The sequence below is a fragment of the Chrysochloris asiatica genome, unplaced genomic scaffold, assembly GCF_000296735.1.
Source record: "Chrysochloris asiatica unplaced genomic scaffold, ChrAsi1.0 scaffold00206, whole genome shotgun sequence".
Classification (NCBI taxonomy): domain Eukaryota; kingdom Metazoa; phylum Chordata; class Mammalia; order Afrosoricida; family Chrysochloridae; genus Chrysochloris; species Chrysochloris asiatica.
The window spans coordinates 1,785,491-1,808,164 of record NW_006408724.1 but is presented as its reverse complement, the minus strand read 5'-3'; the positions used below and the strand labels follow the sequence as shown (position 1 = coordinate 1,808,164).

The 22,674-nt window shown below is 39.9% G+C and overlaps 1 protein-coding gene across 1 annotated transcript in view; it reads left to right on the top strand.

Moving 5' to 3' along the window:
* Positions 1-22,674, top strand: part of DCLRE1C (DNA cross-link repair 1C) — a 50,472-nt gene that overhangs the window by 13,270 nt on the left and 14,528 nt on the right. The window contains exons 5-12 of the mRNA XM_006872615.1: positions 1,177-1,232; positions 1,830-1,931; positions 4,355-4,427; positions 4,603-4,743; positions 6,786-6,887; positions 12,631-12,767; positions 16,039-16,093; positions 20,347-20,435. Of these exons, the coding sequence (XP_006872677.1) occupies positions 1,177-1,232; positions 1,830-1,931; positions 4,355-4,427; positions 4,603-4,743; positions 6,786-6,887; positions 12,631-12,767; positions 16,039-16,093; positions 20,347-20,435 (755 nt within the window). The remainder of the gene's footprint in view (positions 1-1,176; positions 1,233-1,829; positions 1,932-4,354; positions 4,428-4,602; positions 4,744-6,785; positions 6,888-12,630; positions 12,768-16,038; positions 16,094-20,346; positions 20,436-22,674) is intronic.

Here is a 22,674-nt window from a genome sequence, read left to right as displayed (position 1 = left end):
ACCACTAATCTTGTGTCTTTTCTCTATGGATTTGCCTATTCTACATAGTTCATATAATTGGAAACATAAAATATGTGCTCCTTTTGTGACTGGCTTCTTTTACTTAGCATAATGTTTCCACCTGTATTGTAGTATACATTAGTACTTCATTCCATTGTATGGCTATACCCCATTTTATTTATCTATTCCTCAATTTCTGGGCATTTGAGTGTTGCAATTTTTTGACTATTTTGAATAATGCTTCCATGAATATTTGTGTACAAGTTTTATATGGACATACATGTCTTCACTTCTCAAAGGGAGGTACCTAAGAATGAAGTTGCTGGATCATATGGTAACTAACTCTATTTAGCTATGTATTGAATGGACAAGGATTTCATTTGTTTCCGAAATGTGGAGGAAATGGGGGAGGAAAGGCATACACCATGTTTTTTAGGGATATTTAAAGGTGTTCTGTTAAGCTGAACTTTATTGTTCAAGTGTGGTGCTATAGGATAAACAAGGAGCTCTGGTAGCATAGTGGTTATGAGTTGGGTTGTTAAGCTCCGTGGTTCATGTGCTCGCCCACCAACTGAAAGGCTGGAAGGTTGAGTCTACCCAGAAGCACCTGGGAAGAAAGGCCTAGTGACCTACTTCTGAAAAACCATATGGTGCACAATTCTACTCTGACACTCATACGATTGTCATGAGTCAGAATCAACTCAATGGCATCTTTGTTGTTCTGACTTTTTATTGTGACTTGACTGAAGGTTTCCAGAGACAAATCCGTTTTCTAGTCAACAGTTCATTGATTTCATGTCCCTGTTCCACATACTCCGCTTCTTCCCTGTGTCTCCTGTGTCCTTCCCTCCTTCCTTCCTAACCCTTCTGATCTTTGTCCCTGATAACTGTTGCCTTTCTGATCTCACGTGGTTGAGTCTTCTAAGGTGTGCATACCTTCGAGTGTTACTGTTCCCCTTATAGACCTGTGTATTGTTTCACTGAAAATTGAGCCATGGGGTGAGTTTTTTTCCAGACCTGGAGGATACCTAAAGGCATAATATTGGGGGTTTCACCAGTTTGTGTCTGACCAGTAAGCCTTGTCATTTTTTTTTTATGATTTTGAGTTTAGTGGCAAATGACTTTAATGATACCATCTTTGTGTGTGTGTGTGTGTTTTTCTTTATTTCATTTCAGAAGGATGAGGTTGTTGTGACTCTGTTACCAGCTGGCCACTGCCCAGGATCTGTTATGTAAGGGGCTCATATATTTTGCTATTGTATTGTCCATAGATACATACATATATATTTATAGAAATGTTATAGATCTAGAAAATAATAAACATGTATAGGGAAATTTGTAATTTTTCTGGGAATTTCCTTACTACAAGGGGACTTTAAAAAGGTCACGGAAAAATGGGACTGAAGGATAATAGATGTTTTCCATGAACTTTTTGAAGCCCCCTTGTATTTGTTTCCAGATTGCACTTTGGAGACCACAGTAAAATGGAGCTTCCTTGTGTTACAAGTGACTGTGGTTTCCCATCCCGTAGAATTTTCTCTTTAGGAATAGGAATGATCTCACCATGTAGTTGACAGTGCAAATATATTTCAGGGGATATCTGTTAACAAACTTGGTATTTTCGCCATTGTGTTATTCTTCCCTACCCCAGCAAAATGAAGGAAGAGTTGAGTGCCTGGTATGATTTTAGAGTTACTGGGACACCAGAAACACTGTAATCTAGTGGATATGTTTGGCAGGAAAGCATTTGCTGTGGGTTTAACATGTATTTGCTTTCCTAGGATTTTGTATGAGACTTAGAAGTTATTTGAGCTGTGTTTCCTTTTCAGGTTTTTATTTCAGGGAGATAACGGAACTGTCTTGTACACCGGAGACTTCAGACTGGCCAAAGGAGAAGCTGTCAGAATGGAGCTTCTACACTCTGGGGGCAGGTAAGACTGCATAGTTTTAAATGTTTTACTTTTCTTTTCTCTGTGAACACAAACCTTTGCTTCTATTAGAAATCAAACTTGGTAGATAATCACGGATTTGAAACATGTTTGAGTTACAAAACACCTTACTTAAGACTGTCAGTGTATCTGGAACATCACATCTTTCTGGGAGGATGTTATGGGGAAATGCATGCGGAGAATATGGGAAAAAATGGTTGAGATATTTGAACATGCTTCAAGCATTTGATCAGGATGACATGGTGGAAGGGATTCATGGAAAAACCATCCATATGGCAAGAACACTGAGTTTGGAAATTGGTATCACAGATGTGTAACAGCTCTTTGATCACAAAGAATGGGGATTGATTGACATAATCAGGATTTACTGGGCTTCTTAAGGGGAAGAAGTGCCGAAGAAGAAAGAAGCAGTGAGGAAGAAGGAGAGATGTCAGAAAATTTCATAGTGAAAGTATTAGCAAGAGTTTCTTCTAAACCAAATGAGGGCCTTCATTTGCATGAAAATGTGAACCCAAACTCTGATCACTTTACTAAAGGCAGTCTTGGGAAGCACTGAGATATTACGTGAATTATATGAGGAGAAAGTAAAAGAACCATACAGACAGGTCTCACTAATTTTCTGACTAGAACTACACATCCCCATTCTCAGGGATCATGCAGATGACCCAGAACCTTCCACAAGTAGATTTAACTACTACAACTGACAAAATGCCAGTGTTGTCTGACTTTTCTCCATTGCTGGAATAAACTTCTATGATTTGTGGGCTTTTTAATGTATGTATTAAAATATTTCTGTATATTTTATAGTACATATGTGATGTTTTCAACACCCAAAGACAAATAGAAATCTGGTTTATAAAGATACTTATAATAAAAGGCAATAATAATGAAAACTAAAAAAAAAAAAAAAGAGGTATTCAGTTTACATCAGAGGAAACTTACGTCAAAGATGTGAGAATGGAACACTGGCATAATTCTGGGACTACCTGTATAATGAGTCCTTGTGTGGTGCTCTATGATAAGCACTGAACTAGTAACCACAAGGTTGGTGGTTCAGACCCACCAGCTGCTCTTGGAAAACCCATACAGGGTTGCCATAAGCCTGAACCTACTAGTTGTTGTTGTTGTTAAGTGCCGTCGAGTCGGTTCCGACCCATAGCGACCCTGTACAGGGTTTCCGAGGGTGTAAATCTTTACGGGAGTAGAAAGCCTCATCTTTCTCCCGCGGAGCGGCTGGTAGTTTCGAACCGCTGACCTTAAGGCTCGCAGCCCGATTCGTAACCACTACGCTACCAGAGACCTACTAGACGGCATACAAAAACAATGACGACAACAACCTGTATGCTATCTCTAATGGTAAGGCAACTTTTCCTCCTTGAGATGGGTAATGAAAATGTTATATATTGGAGTGATGTCTGCATAAATCTGACAAAATTCACCAAATCACATATACAGACTTTATATACATATACATGTTAAAATTTGTTGTGAAAATATAGATAACAGAACATTTGCCAATTCAACATTTTTCACATGTATAATTCAGTGACAGCAATTACAACAAGTATGTTGTGCAAATATCACCAGTATCTGCTGCCAAATTTCCCATCATGAGAAACAGAGACTAGGTGCTTCTTCCTCAACATTGATTCCCTCAGTTCTCTTTCCCCCACCCATGGTAACCACTATTAAATTCTAACCTCTGTACATATAAATTTATGTGTTTTATGTTGTGGCACTGGACCGCAAGGTTAGGTTGAATCACAAGGTTGGCAATTCAAACTCATCAGCCACTCCTTGGAAACCTCATATAGGGTCACTGTAAGTTGGAACCGACTCGATGGTACTTAAGAATTATATGTAAACCATTTCAGCAAAGATGGTTTAACAAAAACATTCCAAATGAAATAGAACACCCTGTAAAACAACTGGGACTTTAAATCTTACATATAGTTTATGTTACATTAGAGCAGGGGTGGGGAACTTTTTATCTGCCAAGGACCATTGGATATTTATAACATTATTTGTGGACCATACAAATTATCAACTTAAAAATTATCCTGCTATATTTGGTCAAACATTTACTTAACTAACCCCTGATGTAATGGAGTCCTGGTGTGGCGCCATAGGATAAGCACTTGACCTCAAGGTCGGTTTGAACCACAAGGTCAGTGGTTCAAACTTACCAGCCACTCCTCAGAAACTATACAGGGTCGATAGGAGTCAGAACTGACTCCTTAACAACAACAGCAATTTGATGGCTGGAACTATGGTTGCCTTGGCAGGGCCAGACCAAATGATTTCACAGGCCTTAGGGCACTTAACAACAACGGCCTACAGCCTGTGGGCTGGATGTTCCCCACCCCTGCATTAGATGATTAATACTAATTCTGTTTTGTTTTCAGAGTGAAAGACATCCAGAGTGTATATTTAGATACTACTTTCTGTGATCCAAAATATTATCAGATTCCAAGTCGGGTAAGTCTCCCTGAAGAAATGAAGTGTTAACCTGGACAGGACCATGTTTTTAATTGGACCTTTGATGTGATAGCAAATCAGATCTTACCTGTCCACATTTTCATTATTATCTGTGAATAGAAAGGGTAAGTGGTACTCTTAGAAGTATGAAGTGCCTTTTAAAACCCCTTGCCAGGAGGAGTGTTTAAATGGAATCTTGGAGCTGGTTAGAAGCTGGATTACTCGGAGCCCTTTCCATGTCGTGTGGCTGAACTGCAAAGCAGCTTATGGTTATGAGTATTTATTCACCAACCTCAGTGAAGAATTTGGGGTCCAGGTACGGTGACTGTTCTTTCTTTCCATGTTGAGTTCACTTGGTTTTTGGGTTTTCTTTTCATTTTTCATTTCTATTGTGTTAATTGTGTTTACTGAACCTTTCTGATTTTCTTTTTTTTAATTTTAATGTGCAGGTGTGAGGTTGCCCTGTAATTTGTTAATTTATCCCCCCTACTTAAAACAATCTGTTTATCTTGAAATCTAATTGACTTCCTTGCCATTTGGAAGTTCTGTATCTACACTATTCCCTCTGTTTGCTTTGTAGTTGACTTCATTATACATTGATATCTCTGGTTCCCTATTTTCAGTCTTGTAGGTTTGTTTCACGTGAAACTAGGCAGTTAGCCACACATTGCGTTTCTTCCTCATATTCTTAACTCTCCTTTCTGTGTTGGTCCACATGTATAGAGACCATACATTGCATGGCTGTTTATGGGCTTTTCAGTCCCCAGGTGCTACACAGCAAATTCGGAGACAGAACAGAAGCACTAGACATGTTAGGTCAATTTTTAAGTGGACAGTCCCATAAAATAATGAAATAACTATGCTGTAGGATAAGCACTGGACCATAAGGTCGGCAATTCAAACTCACCAGCTGCCCCTCAGAAACCTTATACTGGGTCGCTATGAGTTGGAACCAACTTAATTGCCCTTAACAACAAAACAACAAACCTCCAAGCTAAGAAACTAAATCCCATGAGGTATTTAATAGTGCGTAAGCAGATTCCGCAACTTCTTTTTTGTTGTTGTATAAATAACTATTATACACCTTTTGTCTATTCAGTTTTTTATAGATGTATAGCTTCTTGACAGTAATTATATTAATTGGCTGTGTCACCTATCCTTAATCAAAAAGATTTTTCCTTCACTGTAAACATACATTCAGTGCTCCATAAGCAATAACTCCCCCTCCCGCCACCTACTTCCTGCTTTTGGTAAATAAATAAACCTGGGTCTCTGTACATTTACCTTTTCTTGTCTTTTTACATAAATGAGCTCATACAACATTTGTCCTTTTGTGATTGACTTATTTCACTCAGCATTTTATCTTCAAGCTTCATTCCTATTGTAGTGTGTATTAGGACTTCATTTCTCTTTCTGGCTGACTAGTAGTCCATTGTATGTATTTACCACATTTTGTTTATCCGTTCTTCTGTTGATAAGTACTTAGGTTGTTTCCACCTTTTGATTATTGTGACTAGTCCACAGTAAACACTGATATACATATTCCTGTTTATGTCTCTGCTTTTAAATCCCTTGGGTATATTCATAGCATTGGACTTGCTGCATCATAAGGAACCTTTGTGGGCTGTAGAATTAGCACTGGACTGCTAACTATGAGGTTGGCTGTTCAAACCCACCAGCTGCTCCAAGGGAGAAAGATGAGACTTTCTGTTCCTGTAAACGTTTATAGCCTCGGAAACCCTATACAGCATCTCTCAGAGTCGATGACAGTGAGTTTGGTTTTGGATGGTAGTTTTATTTTTATATTTTTTGAGCAACAGTGAGGTTTTTGACTTAGTGATCCCAAACATGAACTACTGCAACTGTCTCAGATGTCTTCATTTCTGTGAGAATGAAAATTTCTGTACTTCTCTTCCATAAAAACCATGCACTAAACCCATTTCCATCAAACTGAACCTTACAGACAGAGTGGAAGAGCGTGATCAGTTTTCCAAGGCTGTAATCATTATGCAAACAGGCTGCCACATCAATTCTCCCGTGGAGCAGCTGATGGGTTCGAACTGCCAACCTTTCTTTCTAGTAGCAGCCAAACTCTTAGCTCATTACTGCTGGTGCCCAGCAAATATTAATGACTGGCCCTCAGAGTAATCAAAGACAGTAATAATAGCCTGATCAAATTAAATTCACAAGTCACTAACAACAAGTGGTACCCGGGACTGCTTGGAAGACGGTCTTTGCCATGCTAACATCCTGGCAGAATACTGATTTGCATTGATACTGCCCAAACTAGGCTTTGCGGTTGCCCCATAACAATTATCTTTGAACAATTTACTGATAGGCAAACTTTTCTTTCTTTAGGTTCATGTGGATAAACTGGACATGTTTCGAAACATGCCTGATATTCTCCATCATCTGACAACAGACCGCAGCACTCAGATCCATGCCTGTCGCCATCCGCAGGTATGCCTGGGAATGTTTTTTCACATTCTGTTCCAGAAAAATAAAACAAACAACAACAGAATGTTAGGTCTAAAAGGTCAGAAATGACCTTTCTTAGGTTTCTCAATTTACAAATGAATAACTCTGACTGAAATCCAAAGTTGTTTGTCCAGGGTCATGCAATGATATGTCACAGAATTCTGGTGCTATAAACTGTGTAAGTACACTTAAATACGTATAGCTTTTTAATGAAATATGTCATACTCATTTGATAATACATATTTAAATAAATACATAATGAAATAACAAATACAGTGTTTTAATCTAAGAAACCATATTCACAATCAGGTGGTATTTATTTTTCATACTCATGACACATGCATGCTTATAAACTTTGTGTTTTTTCTACTCATTTGATATAAATACCTAGATGTTGCCTCATATCTTGACGTAGTTGTATGTGTTTATGGCCAAAGGACCCTCGGTGGTACAGTAGTTTGAGCGTTTGACTGCTCACTGAGAGGTTAGCAGTTTGAGCCAACTTGAGAAAAGACTGGGTGATCTCTGATAAAGATTACAGTCTAGGAAACACTGTGGAACAATTCTCCTCTGTCACATAGGTTGCTGTGAGTCAGAGTCGATTTCAGCAACAACACTGAAAACCCAGTTTCAGTTGAATGTTTCTGGTATCTTTGAAACTCACTTGCAATTTGTTTTCTAATGCTACTGTAGAACTCCCTTTTGTTATTAAATATTAAATACCAGGTATAAGGCTTCCAATATGAATTTACCTTTAAAAAAATTTTTTTTCACTGTAAAAATTAGTGATCTTCAGATGAATATGAAGTGATCCTAATTTTCCTCTGAAGTTAAAAATATCTTAGCATTCCTGTGTTAAGTAAGTTTTTAGTGAACATTTCATTTATATGCCTAGATCACTATTGTATTAGTTATATTTGTTCAGTGAACTAAAAGCCTTAAGAAAAGTACCCTAAAATAAAGCATAATTCTAAACAACAAAAAGGTCTACTTTAGACCTCAATAAGAGATATCTTGTTGTTGTTGTTATGTGTCGTAGAGTCACTTCTGACTCATAGAGATCCTGGGTTTCCAAGGAGTGGCTTTTGCGTTTGAATCGTTAACCTTGTGGTTACCAGTCCAATACTGATCCTACAGTACCACACCAAGACTCTCAATAAGAGACCAACAGGGCAAAACAATTATTTTGATGGTTGGTTTGGTGCTTCAGGATAATGCACTGAACAGCAAGGTCGCTTTGAACTGCATGGTCGATGGTTCAAGCTCACTAGCTGTATCTCAGAAACCCTATACAGGGTCACCAAGTCAGAACCGATTCAACGGCACTTAACAGCAACAATATGGATATTAGAACTCACCTGTGACTGAGTTCATCATTGTGTCTGTATGTGTACATAAATATCCTGTAGCTGTTGGACTTAGAGTTTGGGGACCTGTGTCTACGAGTCTTTTAATTGGCAAATTTCTTTTCGCTTTGAATAATGTCCCACAAACTAGTCTAATTTGTAGCTGCTGCTGCTTTCATCACACACTCATTAAAGGTTGCTCTGCGTTGGAATGGACTCAAAGACTCACAACACAACTGCAGTTCATTCCTCATGTTTGACTGTTTTCTTGAACTACATTTGTCCCTTGAACAACACAGGGGTAAGGACGCTGACCCCTGAGTGCAGTCAAAAATCCGTAAATAGTTTTTGACTTCCCCAAACCTTAGCTACTAGTAGCCTACTGTTGACCAGAGACTTTACTAATAACGCAGTCAGTTTTTATATATTCTGTATGTTATATATATTATATACTGTATTCTTACAATAAGATAAACTACAGAGAATGGAATGTTAGTAAGAAAGTTACAAGGACGAGAAAGTACATTTACAATACTGAACTGTATTTATTGTTACTGTAAGCTTATGTTGTCGTTTTCAAGATGAATCATCTTCATGTTGAATAGACTTGAGGAAGAGGTGGCAGAGGAGAAGTCAGAGTGGAAGAGGGGGAGACGAAATGCATCATAATTTCTGGCTGACTTTTTGCTTTTTCATTTCTCTAACAATGTTTCTATACAGTACCAATTCTTCTTCCACCATTTGCTTTAGTTTCAGTGTCCGTATCATAGAAGGGTCTGTATGTCATCAAAGAAGTCAAAAGCAGATTGACTTCTGCCAGATTGTCTAATGTCGGTTTGTTTTCCTGCTGTCTGCCGCTGGTTCAGAAGCCCTCGTCTCCATCAGGTTGTCTTGGCCTAACCCCTCTGGTGTGGTGACTACTAAGTCCTAAGTTTCTCCAAAATCTATTATCTTGAAACCCTTCACGCTCCACCACCCCCATATCCATAATCTCTTTCATGATTTCTTCATTGGCTCTTTCATAAATCCTGTGAAGTCATACACAACATCTGAATACAGTTTCTCCAGCAGTAATGTATGATTTGGGACTTGATGGTTTTCACAGCTTTTTCTATGACGATGGTGACATCTTTAGTAGCATAATCCTTCCAGACTTTCATGATGTTCTCACTGCCTGGGTTCTCTTTCCATAGTGTTGACCATCAAGAATGCTGACTTCCCACAGAGTACCATGAGTCATGGCAGTAGAAGGATGAGGCTGTCTGCCTCAATACTTTGAACCAATTTGAAGACACCTAACAACAACCACCATAAGTGGTGGTGGTGGTGGTGGTGATGTGCCGTGGAGTTGGTTCTGATGCATAGTGACCCTGTACAGAGTTTCCAAGGCTATAAATCTTTACGGGAGCAGAAGCCTCATCTTCCTCCCACGGAACAGCTGGTAGTTTTGAACTGCTGACCCTGAGGTTAGCAGCCCGGTTCGTAAGCACTATGCTACCAGATGAGACCCTGATCTAGAAGCTGAATGAGAGATGTGTTGGGGGACTACTTTGGTGCCTTAAGTGTTGAACTCATAGGGTTCTGGGTGGCAAGGGACACTATCCAGTATCAAGGACTTTAAAAGCCAATCCTTACTGACAAAGTACTTCTTGACTTCAGGGACAAAGCATCAATAGAACCAATCCAGAAAAAGGGTTCTCATTATCTAAGCCTTCTTGTTGGGCAACATGAAGCCTTTTTATTTGTTTAGTGCTGTCAAGTTGGTTCTGATTCATAGGGAGCCTGTCTAGCTAGGGTTTCTGAGGAGAGGCTGGTAGATTTGAACAGCTTACCCTATAGCACCACACCTGAAGACTGGCAGCCGGTGATTATCTTTCTCCATCAAGGCTCAGGGGTCAGTTGCTATATCAATAAGGGCAGTTTGATCATAAATTGAGCTGCATTTGCACACAACAGTAGAGTTAGCCTGCCCCTTCCTGCTGGTTTTCCTTTCTTACTGATAAATATCCTTTCTCCCACTGTTTATTTTATTTTTTCCTGGATAAGACACTTTTGTCTGCATTATCCTTTTTCCTCAGTGATTTTTTTTTTTGTTTTAATGGTGTCTGGGAACTCATCTGCTGTCACTTTGTTGGGAGAAGCTTCTCCACATGTTATCTGAACAGTTTTTAAGTCAATCCTCTTTCTAAAATTATCAAACCATCTTTTGCTGGCATTAAATTCTTCTGCTTTAGGTCCTTTACCTTTCTTTTGCTTTGTTGTTATTATTAAGTGCCACCGAGTTGGTTTCAACCCACAGAGACCCTGTGTAGGATTTTCAAGGAGTGGCTGAGGAGCTTGAATTGCCAACCTTGAAGTTCAAACTGACCTTGCAGTCCAGCCCATTAACCCACAATGCCACACCAGGACTCCATAAATGACTGCTTTTTCTCAGATCATATTATAGGCGATATGGTATTGGTATGCCTTTCTTAAAGCGATTCTACATTCACATAAAAACTGCATTTTTGATATGAGATACAAGATATTTTATAAAATTGCAAGGTTTTTCATGCCTACAGCAGTAGCTGCAAGTGGTAGTTTCACAAAGTTCCTTTTCCTCTTTAACAATGATCCTTACACAGTAGTCGTTGACCTTGAAATGGTTGTCAGCTGCAGACCTCAATCTACCGTACATATTAAACAATTCAACTTTGTCTTCTAATGTCATGGCTTTGCTTCTTGGGATCCCTTCCAGCAGCACTAGTGATGCTTTGTATAGGTCCCATGCTGTTCAAGGTCTACAGTATTACAGAAAACACCTCGAAAACTATGTGAGAACAGTGAGCGATCACTTCTTACCACCATACAAAATTGACAGTTGAGATGAGCTGTTCATGCGGAGGTGATTGGTCTCTAAGATGATTTACCCACTTTAATTGGCTACTTGCGACTTGAGCTGAGCATGCTATCAGCTGAAGGGGGCTGCGAACTTATTCCAGCAGTGCAGTAGTTGCCGCAGTGAACTTTATGCAGCTACGATTTAATACTGCAGCTTTACGTTTGTTCACATTGCTCTCCACTGTGAGCGATGCCAGGTATGATCTGTGTTTGTGTGTGTGCAAACTTGGATAAATTTTAAGTTTTGATAACAGATTTGTATGTCTTTGATGATACCAAATGATAAAATGGAGTATGCATGTACAAAGATTTTATGCATTTAGGACATACCTAACTTTTCCTTGTTTTATAATATACTTCTTAGATATGCAGTGTATGTTTTTTCAAATGGTCTCAAATCTCCCCAAAATTTTCCAGTATGTTTTTTACAATCTGTGTGAGTGACAGTTCAAACCTGTGTTATTTAAGGATCAACAGTACTGCTTCTGGGTGGTCTAAGCTATTTCATAGCCACGTAGCCTTTAAAACTGCTGGCCGGGAGAGACAACTCTTGTAGAGATGTATTTCAAACCTTGTGAGAAATAACACCAAAGAGACCCTAATGAACTTGCTTTAGTTGGCATACTGAGGATACTTGGAAAAGTAGTTCTATCATTTATCAATTTTTTTTGAAGCTCTGGTAGTGTAGTGGTTACGAATCGGGCTGCTAACCTCAAGGTCGACAGTTCGAAACTACCAGCTGTTCCTTGGGAGAAAGGTGAGGCTTTTTGCTCCTGTAAAGATTTGCAGCCTCGGAAACCCCGTGTAGGGTCATTATGAGTCGGAAACGACTCCATGGTACTTAAACATCAACAACAACCATTTTTTTTTCCTCCAATTTTATTTTGGAAAAATGTGAAATCAGCAGTAAAATATTAAGACTAGTATAATCTTCATCAGGACTCACCAGTTTATTAATATTTGTCATAGTTACACTTGTTCTGCATAATCATCCTCTGCCCCACACTGAACCATGAGAGAGTAATCTGCAGACTTCATGACACTTCATCCCAAGTCCTTTAACAGGAATCTCTTACAAACAAAGACATTCTCCTATAGAAGCTTGAAACATTTACCACACTCAGGAAATTTAACATCGATATGATACTATGAGATATTATATAGTCCATATTCACATTTTGCTAATTGTCCCAATAATTTTTTTATAGCTTGTGGGATGAGGGGAGCAGGAGCCACTAGTATTTAATTAAGGATCGTGTGTCCATTCAGACATGTCTTTTTTTTTTTTTTTAATATCCACCAAATACCCAAGCCATTTGTCTGTCTTATATGACATTGATAATTTTGAAAAGTCCAGACTAACTGTTTTATAGAATGTTCCCCAATTTGGAATTATTTATTTCCTCATATCTCTATTTATATTTGAGACCTTGCTTACAAACAGATTTGTTGAATATGTCGAACTGTTTTTCTATGTATGTATTTTTCATCTTTTTCAGGCAGAGGAATATTTTCAGTGGAGCAAATTACCCTGTGGGATGACTTCCAAAAATAGAAACCCACTCCACGTAATCAGCATTAAGCCATCTACTATGTGGTTTGGAGAAAGAACCAGAAAAACAAATGTAATTGTGAGGTAAGAAAGCACTGTATCCTAGATCTTCTGAGAGAAATTTGGCTTTTAGGTAAATTATCTGATTTACTTGTGTTCTACTCTTTAGTCTCAGGAGGGGATATGTTATTGTTTAGTACCATCAAGCTGATTCCAACTCACAGTGACCCTGTATAGCGTTCCTGAGACTGTAACTCTTTTGTGCGAGCAGAAAGCCTCATCTTTCTCCCATGGTGTAGTTGGTGGAATCATAATCCCATGTTTATCCCACAGAGCTACCATGTTCCCCCTGTTGTTGTTGTTAAGTGCCGTCAAGTCAGTTCCGACCCATAGCGACCCTGTACAGGGTTTCCGAGGGTGTAAATCCTTACGGGAGTAGAAAGCCTCATCTTTCTCCCGCGGAGCGGCTGGTAGTTTCGAACCACTGACCTTAAGGTTTGCAGCCCGATTCGTAACCACTACGCTACCAGACCTAGAAGGGGATATATTATCATTAAAGAAATAATTTCATAAACTTTATAAATATTGATGATGCCTTTTGGTATTAGAAGAAGTATATAATTAAAACAGAAATAAAACTGGTTTTTGTGAAGGTTTATACAGCAGTTTAGGTTCCCATTCAAAAATTTTTACATAAATTGTTTAGTGACATTAGTTACCGTCTTCACAATGTGTGGACATTTCTAAAAATTCTCATACTTCCTGTTCTGGTTTTTCTATTTCTATTTCATCTAATTTCCCTGCCCCCCTCACATTCTCATCTTTGTGGTTTGCTTTTGAGTATTTTATTGCATTTGAGTTGAAAGTTAGCACAGCAAATCTAATGGCCATTCAACACCTCAGACACAGATTGTTCTGTGGCGCTGGTTACAGACCCTATCACTTATGAGGACCGTCACTGTTTCCACCCCATTGCCCCTTCTCACTTCCCCTCCCTTCCCCTCCTTACCTTCTCATCTTTGCTTCTGTGTAAATGTTGACCATTGACTCTCTCTTATAGTTGTTTGTTTCAAGGAGCACTTCCTCACGCGTGTTATTGTTTATTTTGTAGGCCAATCTATTTTGCGACTGAAAGACTGCCTCAGAGATTGGCTTCAGTTCCGGGTTAAAAGGGTATCTTAAAGTGACAGTCTCAGCAATGTCTATCAGTCCAGTTAGTCTTGTCCTTTTTATATGAATATAAATTTTGCTCTACATTTTTCTGTTCTAACCAGCACTATCTATTGTGTCCCTGGAGATAGTGGTAATTAGGTACCATCTGAGACTTTTGATTTCAGTCTAAAAGATGCTGCAGTTTCTGTCGGCCATTAGTGTTATGGACTGATTTCTTCCTTTAGTCTTTAATTTCCTTCACTCTCCGTGGCCCCTGACATTGTATCTTAGATGGCCACTTACAAGCTTTTAAGATCCTAGAGGGTACATATCAAACTAAGATGTAGAATATTGTCATTCTGAATGAAGTTATGATAGTTAACCTAGTTGTTCCACGAGACTATGGTTCTGAGTCTTCAAACCCAGTAAATCAATCCCAGGAGGTGCTTGCGGGGTATATCTAAGTAATATCTATAATTGTATCTCTTAAGGTGCTTTATTATATACATGAATACATATACAAGCCATACAAACAAGCATGTTACATATGCTCACAACTCTACTCTTATGAAGGGACTTCAAAAAAGTTCATGAAAGAAAGGAATTAAAAAATTATGGAAAGCAAGAGAAAAAAGATTATGCAATTTTTCATGAACTTTTAAAATCCCCTTGGTAGTAGGAGACATTGGTGTGGCAGATTCCTGTGGTGCTGTAGGATAAGTATCCAACCACAAGGCCAGCAGTTCAAACTCACCAGCTGCTCCTTGGACAGGGTCACTATGAGTCGGAACTGACTCAACAGCACTTAACAACAACAACATTTGTGATTCAGTGGTAGAATTTTTATCTTCCAGGAGGGATAACTAGGTGTGATTCCAGCCAACACACCTCAAGTGCAGCCATCACCTTTCCCTCAGTGGAGAGTTGCTGAGCATAGTTAGACTAGGAGGAAAGGCCTGGTGATCTATAGCAACTAGTGAATAAGCTACAATGTATTTATTTTGTGACTTTTCCTACAGCCTGACCAATCTGTGCAGCAATGAGTTTTACTGAGAAAAAATAAGTATCTTTTTGGTTTGTTTCTCCCCCCCTTGCCTTTAAAAGGCAAACACATATTTCTGATTTTTTAATTTTCTTTTTGAATAGGGGATTTTATGTTTTTATTGTCAACAGAGTTATATTTCTGGAAAGAATTCACTCCAATCAGACCCAGGGAGAAATTCTTTTTTTTCTCTCTCTAGGTTTTACATTTAGATTTTTGATTCATCTTGAGTTTGTTGTGTTTTGTTTGTTTGTTTAAACTTTTTATTATGAATTGGGAGAAGGTTTACAGAGCAGTTTAGTTTTCCAGTCAACAATTCATACACATTTTGTTTCATGTCACTGATTGCAGTAACATAATTAGGATTCATTTAAATAAGACATAAAAAGATCTTTGAACCTATGTTCACACTATTCCTGTTAGGTGTTCCTGGTTTCCCACATCCTAAATCCCTCCTTTCTGAGAGATGCTGTCGTTGATCTCTTCTCATGCCCAGTGGAAGTAGAACCCTTTATGTTTGGTACTGTTGTTAGGTGACTTCTAGTCTAGTTAGTTCTCACTCATAGTGACCCCGTGTGAGAAATAGAACTATCCTGTAGGATTTTCCAGGCTATATTATTTTCTTTCTTTCATTTTTTTATTGTGAATTGAGTGAAGGTTTACAGAGCAGGTTAGTTTTCTATTCAACAGTTCAGACACATTTTGTGTACTGTCGTTGTTTATAGTCCTCACTCATCCCACTGCCTCCCTGTGTTGCTAGTTTCCATTCCTCCTTTCCTAGCACTTCTGAACTTTGTCCTTGGATAAATGCTGCCCTTTTCATCACAAATAGTTGATGATTCTCAGGAGTACATACCTCCCTAGTGTTACTGTTCCCCTTATAGACCTATCTACTGTTTGACTGAAAGCTGATCCATGGGGGTAACTAAGGGCCATAGTCTCGGGGTCTCACCAGTCTCTACCCAACCTCAGGGAGAAGTTCTTGATTGCGGGATGGTTTCATACTGAAACAGCCCAAAATGGGAAGGCTCAGAAATGAAGAACTTAGTCTAATTGGGAGTCCCTGGGTGGTACTTGGCTGCTAACTTGTTCCAGAAATATGTCTTAGTCTAGCTTAGTCTTGATATGTGATCTTTCTGTGTTGTTTTCATTTTCCTTTAGGACTGGAGAGAGTTCATACAGAGCCTGTTTTTCTTTTCATTCCTCCTACAGTGAGGTAAGAGGATCCCATATACCCTCAGCCTTACTGTTGAGCGTTCTGCAGCTTTCAATGATGACAACAACAGTGACCTTAACTTCCAGACCCATCTCTCTGCTGCTCAAGACTTGGTGTGGCTTTTTGTTAGGAATGGAGGGAGACTATCTCAGTGAGTGAGATATGTCTACCAACTCCATAGGAAACCGCTGTTACCTTCTTGTGTCCAGCGTACGTACTGAAGAATGTAGGCTGGAAATCTTGCTTCCTAAATGTATTTTAACATCTCTTCACTTATCTGTTCATCTATCCTAAAAGAATATTTTTAAAGGAATGCTTTAGAAAACACTTATTTAAAGGAGTCCTGGTATGGCACTATGGGTTAATGGGCCAGACTGCAAAGCCGTTTGAACTACAAGGTCAGCAGTTCAAGCTCACCAGCTGCTCCTCAGAAACCCTAAACATGGTTGCTGTGGGTCAGAACCAAGTCGACGGCACTTCACAACACAACAACATAAAGAAAAGGTCTCATTATAACTAACTTTAAGGTACTATCCAGATTGTTGACCTCTCCCCAAATTTGATTGTACTAAAAAAAACTAATTGTTTTTAAATAGTCCTGCATATTCTGCACTAGGAAATAAAAAAGATGATTGAGATGTAGGCCTTATCGTTTTAAAGGATATGGCATAATAGAATTGCTCAATTTAAATAGACTTAGAAATGTTTTAACGTGTCCTGGTGGCACAGTAGCTTAAGTGTTGGGCTGCTAACTGAAAGGTTGGTGGTTTGAACCCACCAGCCATTCTCTGGAAGAAAGGTAGTGTGCTTCTGTAAAGATTTACAGCCTTGCATACCCTTTAGGGGAGTTCTACTCTGCCCTCGAGGGTTGCTGTGAGTCAGAAATGACTTGATGGTAGTAGGTTGGCTTTGGTTTTAGAAAAAAAAATTTGTGGGGGTGTGATATTTTTTATATAGGAAATTGAATTGTACTAGAATAAGATGAAGGAGTTCTGATATCATCGTGAAGTATGTGTTGGGCTGAAATCACCAGCCACTCTGAAAGATGAGGTTTCCTGCTCCCGCATAGGTTTATGGACTCAGAAACCCTATGCTCATTGGGTCGCTCTGAGTCAGAACTGACTATAGCATGCAGCATCAGCAGCAGCAACATGGGATGAGGTGCCCTGGTGGTGCAGTGGTTAAGGCATTCGGCTGCTAACCAAAGCCAGTGATTCAAACTCACCAACTTATCTGCAGAAGGATGTGACCATCTGCTTCCTCAAGGGATGACAGCCTTGGAAACCCTATAGGGCAGTTTCACTCTGTCGTACAGCGTCACTGTGACTCAGAATCAACTTGTCAGCAGTCGGGGCTTTTTTTGCAGTCGGTTTGGAGAATGAGAACTTGATATATGTAATTTATGTGCAGAATTGTCATGCATTTTCAAGGTGTAGAGATTCAGTGATAGCACATCTTGGGAAAAAGTCACCACAAGAAGAGCACGCTGCTTTAGAAACTGTGTGCCATGTAATTTTTGTTTTGCTATTTCTGCACTTAAAGGGCCATTTCCCTGACCACCATTATCCTTATATTTGGAGTCCATGGATTCAGCACTTCAGCAGTAAGTCGTGGGTGTATTAATGAATAGGTGGATTATCAAGTCATCCAGAATATAAGTGATGATGTATCCTATTATCAAAATATCACAATAGCATCTCTATTAAATAACAGCTTAATTTGTATGAATAAATAGGTTGTCTGAGAACAGTTTTTGAAAAAACAAAACAAAACTGTTTTCTTTATCAATTCATTCAGAATCTTTAGTTATCAAAACTCTCTCCTGGCAGTTTGTCCTTGATTTGACATGTGACCCTGCATCCGCGCCCCTTGCTTTATTTTCTCTTAGTGGCCGAGCGTCTTTTCTTTCTCAGCCTCAGAATGGGCATCCAGTCTAGACAAAGGGTAGACTTGACTTTTTCAATCCTACTAACAACAGTTGCCATGAAGTTGATACTGACTCAAAGCAACTCCATGTACATCAGAGTCGATCTGTGCCCTGAAGGGTTTTCAGTGGCTGATGTTTTGGAAGTAGATCACCAAATCTTTCTTCTGAGGCAGCTGTGGATGGACTGAAGCCTACAAGCTTCCTGTTAGTAGCCATGCACATTAACTGTTTGCACCAGCCAGACTCCCAATCAACATTACTTCTGTCGTATTTCTCTTAGTGTACTTAGAAAAATTAGGGGAGCATGATCCTTCTTAGGATTTTATAAAATCACCTCCTAGCAATGAGACATTTTTTGTTACTTGTTGTTAAGTGCCGTTGAGTTGGTTCTGACTTCATAGCAACTCTGTATAGAGTTTCCAAGGAGTAGCTGGTGAGTTTGAACTGCCAATCTTGTGGTTCAAACCTACCTTGCGGTCAAGTGCTATATCCTATAGCTCCATACCTGGAGACATAAAGCAGAGGGTGGTGACTCCTGAGCTCTGATTGGTTGATTTCTTTCACAGTGTCTGAAGTGAGGGAGAGAGAGAGAGGCCTCCCTGAAAACTGCTGAAATTAGCAGGCCTCAAGGAGCCCTGATGTACATACAGTGGGTTAAGCAGTGGCCTGGTAACAGCAAGGTTGGCTGCTCACATCCACCAGCTACTCCCTGGGAGAAAGATAGCAGTGCATTGCATCTTCTTTAGAGAATGTGTTGATTTCCTTATTAGACAGGACAGAGTAGAACTGCCCCTAAGAGTTTTCAAAACTGTCAGTCTTTTATGGAAACAAAATGCCACATCTTTCTCTCATGCTGTGGCTGATGGGTTCAAATCTTTTTGTTAGCAGCTGAGCACTTAATCACATGCTATCAGGGGTTCTTTTTTTTTTTTTTAAGGTTTTTATTGTGGATTGAGTGAAAGTTTTCAGGGCACATCATCGGTTTCACATTCAAACATTCATATATCTTGTTTCATTACATTGATTATAATCCCCTCCACATACCATCAGTTAACAGATCATCCTCTTTTCTTTAGCTTTTTTTTGGGGGGGAAAAACTTTGCCTTTTTGGAATTTACAGTCTCGGCTTTTAGGGAAGGGTTTTACATTATCTGTGGGTATCCAGGGCTCATGTATGGAATTACTAACCAGCATAACTGAATAATCAGATAAGGGACATTTTGCTATGTCTGCTAGGTGGCTAAAGTCTGATCCTCAGAGCCTTTGGTTTGGACGGTCAGCAACGCTTGGGCCCACAGGGACTTGAACTCCTATCAGGGCTCCTTTTAAAACTACATGAAAGTATATTTGTTGTTGTTGAGTGCCGTCGAATCAGTTCCAACCCATAGTGAACCTGTATAGGGTTTCCAAGGAGTAACTGGTGAACTTGAACTGCTGACCTTGTGGTTCAAACCAATTTTGCAGTCTAGCACATTAACCCACAGTACCATTAGAAACCTTAAAATTTCACTTCCCTCTCAGTCTAAATGTAGGAGACTGTAGGATAAGTACTGGACTGCCAACTGGAAGGTCGGCAGTTCAAACCCACCAGCCGTTCCTTGGAAACCCTGTACAGGATTACTATGAGTCAGAACAGACTCTATGGCATTTAACAACAGTCTAAATATAAATGTATTGCTTTAATGCAAGCACCTGACTAACGGGCCTCAGCTTGTTTGCGGATGTCAGGTGAGAGGAGGGAGATTGGCACAGTGCCTCTGTTCGGCATAATGAGCTTTGCAGACAGCCATGAATTGTTTGCATGTAATTGTCCTCACTTGGCTTCGAAGAAACCATTAGAACAAATCAAGCAACCTGGAAGAAACAGTTGTATTGCTTACAATTATCTGTTGGAAGAAAGAAAACAATTCTAGGACCTTGTTTTCTTGTCTACAATATAATTAACCTACTTGAAAGGGGAGATTTGTTAAACATCAGTTTGGGACATTTTTGAACAAGAAACTAATGTTACGTAAAAAAAAAAATAAAAAAATAACCCCACCCAATACCCAAATTTGAATCACATTTGACCGTGATTCTTGGCCCTCACTGTGCAACAAAATCACCTGGCCCCACTGTCAATCAAGCGTTGGCAGGGTTTGGGGGTCAGGCCTTGGCATGGGGCCTTTCTTTTTCTAGAGGGTCCCCAGGTGAACCCCATGTGCCACCCACATTGCAGGCCACTGCTGCTATCTACATTCCTTTCAGTTGCCCCCTCCCTTTACATGCTTCTCCAACACCCACATTTGTCAGCTTCGAGGTAATTGATCTATTGATTTTCTTCTAGATTAAAGATTTCATGAGTTACATCTGTCCTGTGAACGTATACCCAAATGTCATTCCAGTCGGTGCCACTGTGGATAAAGTTGTAGAAATGTGAGTACTTCCTGCTCCTGGAACTTTGTGTTCCCTCTGTGACACGTGGTTAGGAGAGCTCGTGCTGCCTGAATGTTTACAAATCTAGAACTTGTTTCTGTTGTGATATTCTTGGACTTGTATTCATTTCTGTTTCCATGTTTCATTCAGTTTACAGTGTGGCAGAATGTACACGTAGCATTGTTATATTGCTCTGGGTTGAATCCTAGCGCTACCTTTTACTAACAGTGTGGTTCAGGGCAGATCGTGTCTTTTAGCTAGTAATTTTTAATTGGCAAAATAGGAATAGTCATATGTACGTGTTGGGTTTTTCAGAGATTTGGAGGTAATATATAAAGAGCATGTCCCATAGTAGGCTATCATTTAAAGGCACTTCACAACAATAATAACGATTGAATGAATAAATGAAATTCAAAGAGGAGATGAAACAGGGATTATAGGTCCCTTTTGCTATTACCATTTTTTCACCTCTCCTTTGAGTTTCATTTATCCATTCATTAAACAATTCTCTAGTGCCAGCTACAATGTTAGGCACTGTGCCTGAAATCCAAGTTGACTAAGATATGTTCTCTGTTGTTACCAGAGCTCAAAGAGTCTTGTGGGGAGGGTGGGTGTAAACTGCTATGATGTACTGTATACAAGCTGCTATGGGGCCGTGGTATTTTCAGTAACCTCATACGCATGCGAAAGCTGGACAGTGAATAAGGAAGATCGTAGAAGAACTGATACTTCTGAGTTACGGTGTTGGAAGAGAATATTAAAAGTGCCATGGGCTGCCAAAAGAACCAACAGATTTGTGTTGGAAGAAGTGCAGCCAGAGTGCCCCTTGGAGACCAGGATGGCCAAACTTCATCTCTCATACTTGGGACATATTGTCAAGAGGGACCAGTCGCTGGAGAAGGATATCATGTTTGTTAAGGTGGAGGGTCAGAGATAAAGTGGAAGACCCCCAGTGAGATGGATTGGCAAAGTGGCTCAAGCGTGGCAACAATAGTGAGGTTGGCCCAGGATTGGGCAGTGTTTCGTTCTGCTGTGCATAGGTCGCTATGAGTCAGTACTGACTCAGTGACACCTAACAACAACAATATGGTGCATGAGGGAAGTGTGTGGCCAAACAGGCCCGATAGGGAATTGGTTTCACAGACTGTGATAAAGACATATGGTACCAGGTTTTAAAGTCCCTTGGAGAATAAGCACGCAACCACAAAATCGGTTTGAAGCGCAAGGTCGGTGATTCAAACTCACCAGCTGCTCCTTGGAAACCCTATACAGGGTCACTATGGGTTGGAACTGACTTGATGGCACTTAACAACATCAACATGGAAACTGCAGTTCAGGAGCTTTGGGTTGGAGATGCAGATGAGGAGTTGGCCGTACAGGTGACATCTGAAAACTTGAGGGCAGAGGAAATCACTAAAGAGCATGAGTGAAAGGTGAGCAGATGCCACACTCTGGGCAGCATGTTTCAGGCCGGAGCAAGGAAAGAGGAGCTGGAATAAGACGACATAAAGTGGGATAGTCTGCCTGCTTCCCACAAAGCCATGCGCTCCCACCTTCCTTCCTCTTTCCACCATTTTTCTTTGCCACCATAATGGTGTGGATGGTTGTCCTGGCTGACACTCTCAAGAACATCAGTAATGCTGAGAAGAGAGGCAAACACCAGGTTCTTAGTAGACTGTGTACTCCAGTCATCATTTTGTTTCTGACTGATGATGAAGCATGGCTACATTGGCAAATCTGAAATCATTAATGGTCACAGAGCTGGGGAAATGGTGAACCTCACACGCAGGTTAAACAAGTGTGGAGTGGTCAGATTTGACATGCAACTCAAAAGATCTGGAAAAGTGGCAGAATAATATACTCGTGTCCCCTAAGTTTGGTTTCATTGTACCGACAAACTCAGTCGGCATCATGGAACACTTCAAGCAAGACGAAAACACAAAAGAGGGAAACATCCTGGGCTTCTCTTTCTAGTATTTGTTGTTAAGGGCCATCGAGTCAGTCCTGACTCATAGCAACCCTGTATAGGGTTTGTGAGGAGCGACTGGTGGGTTTGAACCACCACTTTGATGTTCACATTGACTTTGCAATCTCTTCCTTGTCCTACATACAGTTAAAATGCCGAGGTGGGCCCAAAACAAACAAACATGGAGACGGAATGAGCCAAATCATAGACCAAAGCAAGGATCATAGTGTGGTGGAAGCAAAATCCATTGAAAACCCTTTGTCCTTGAGTTGA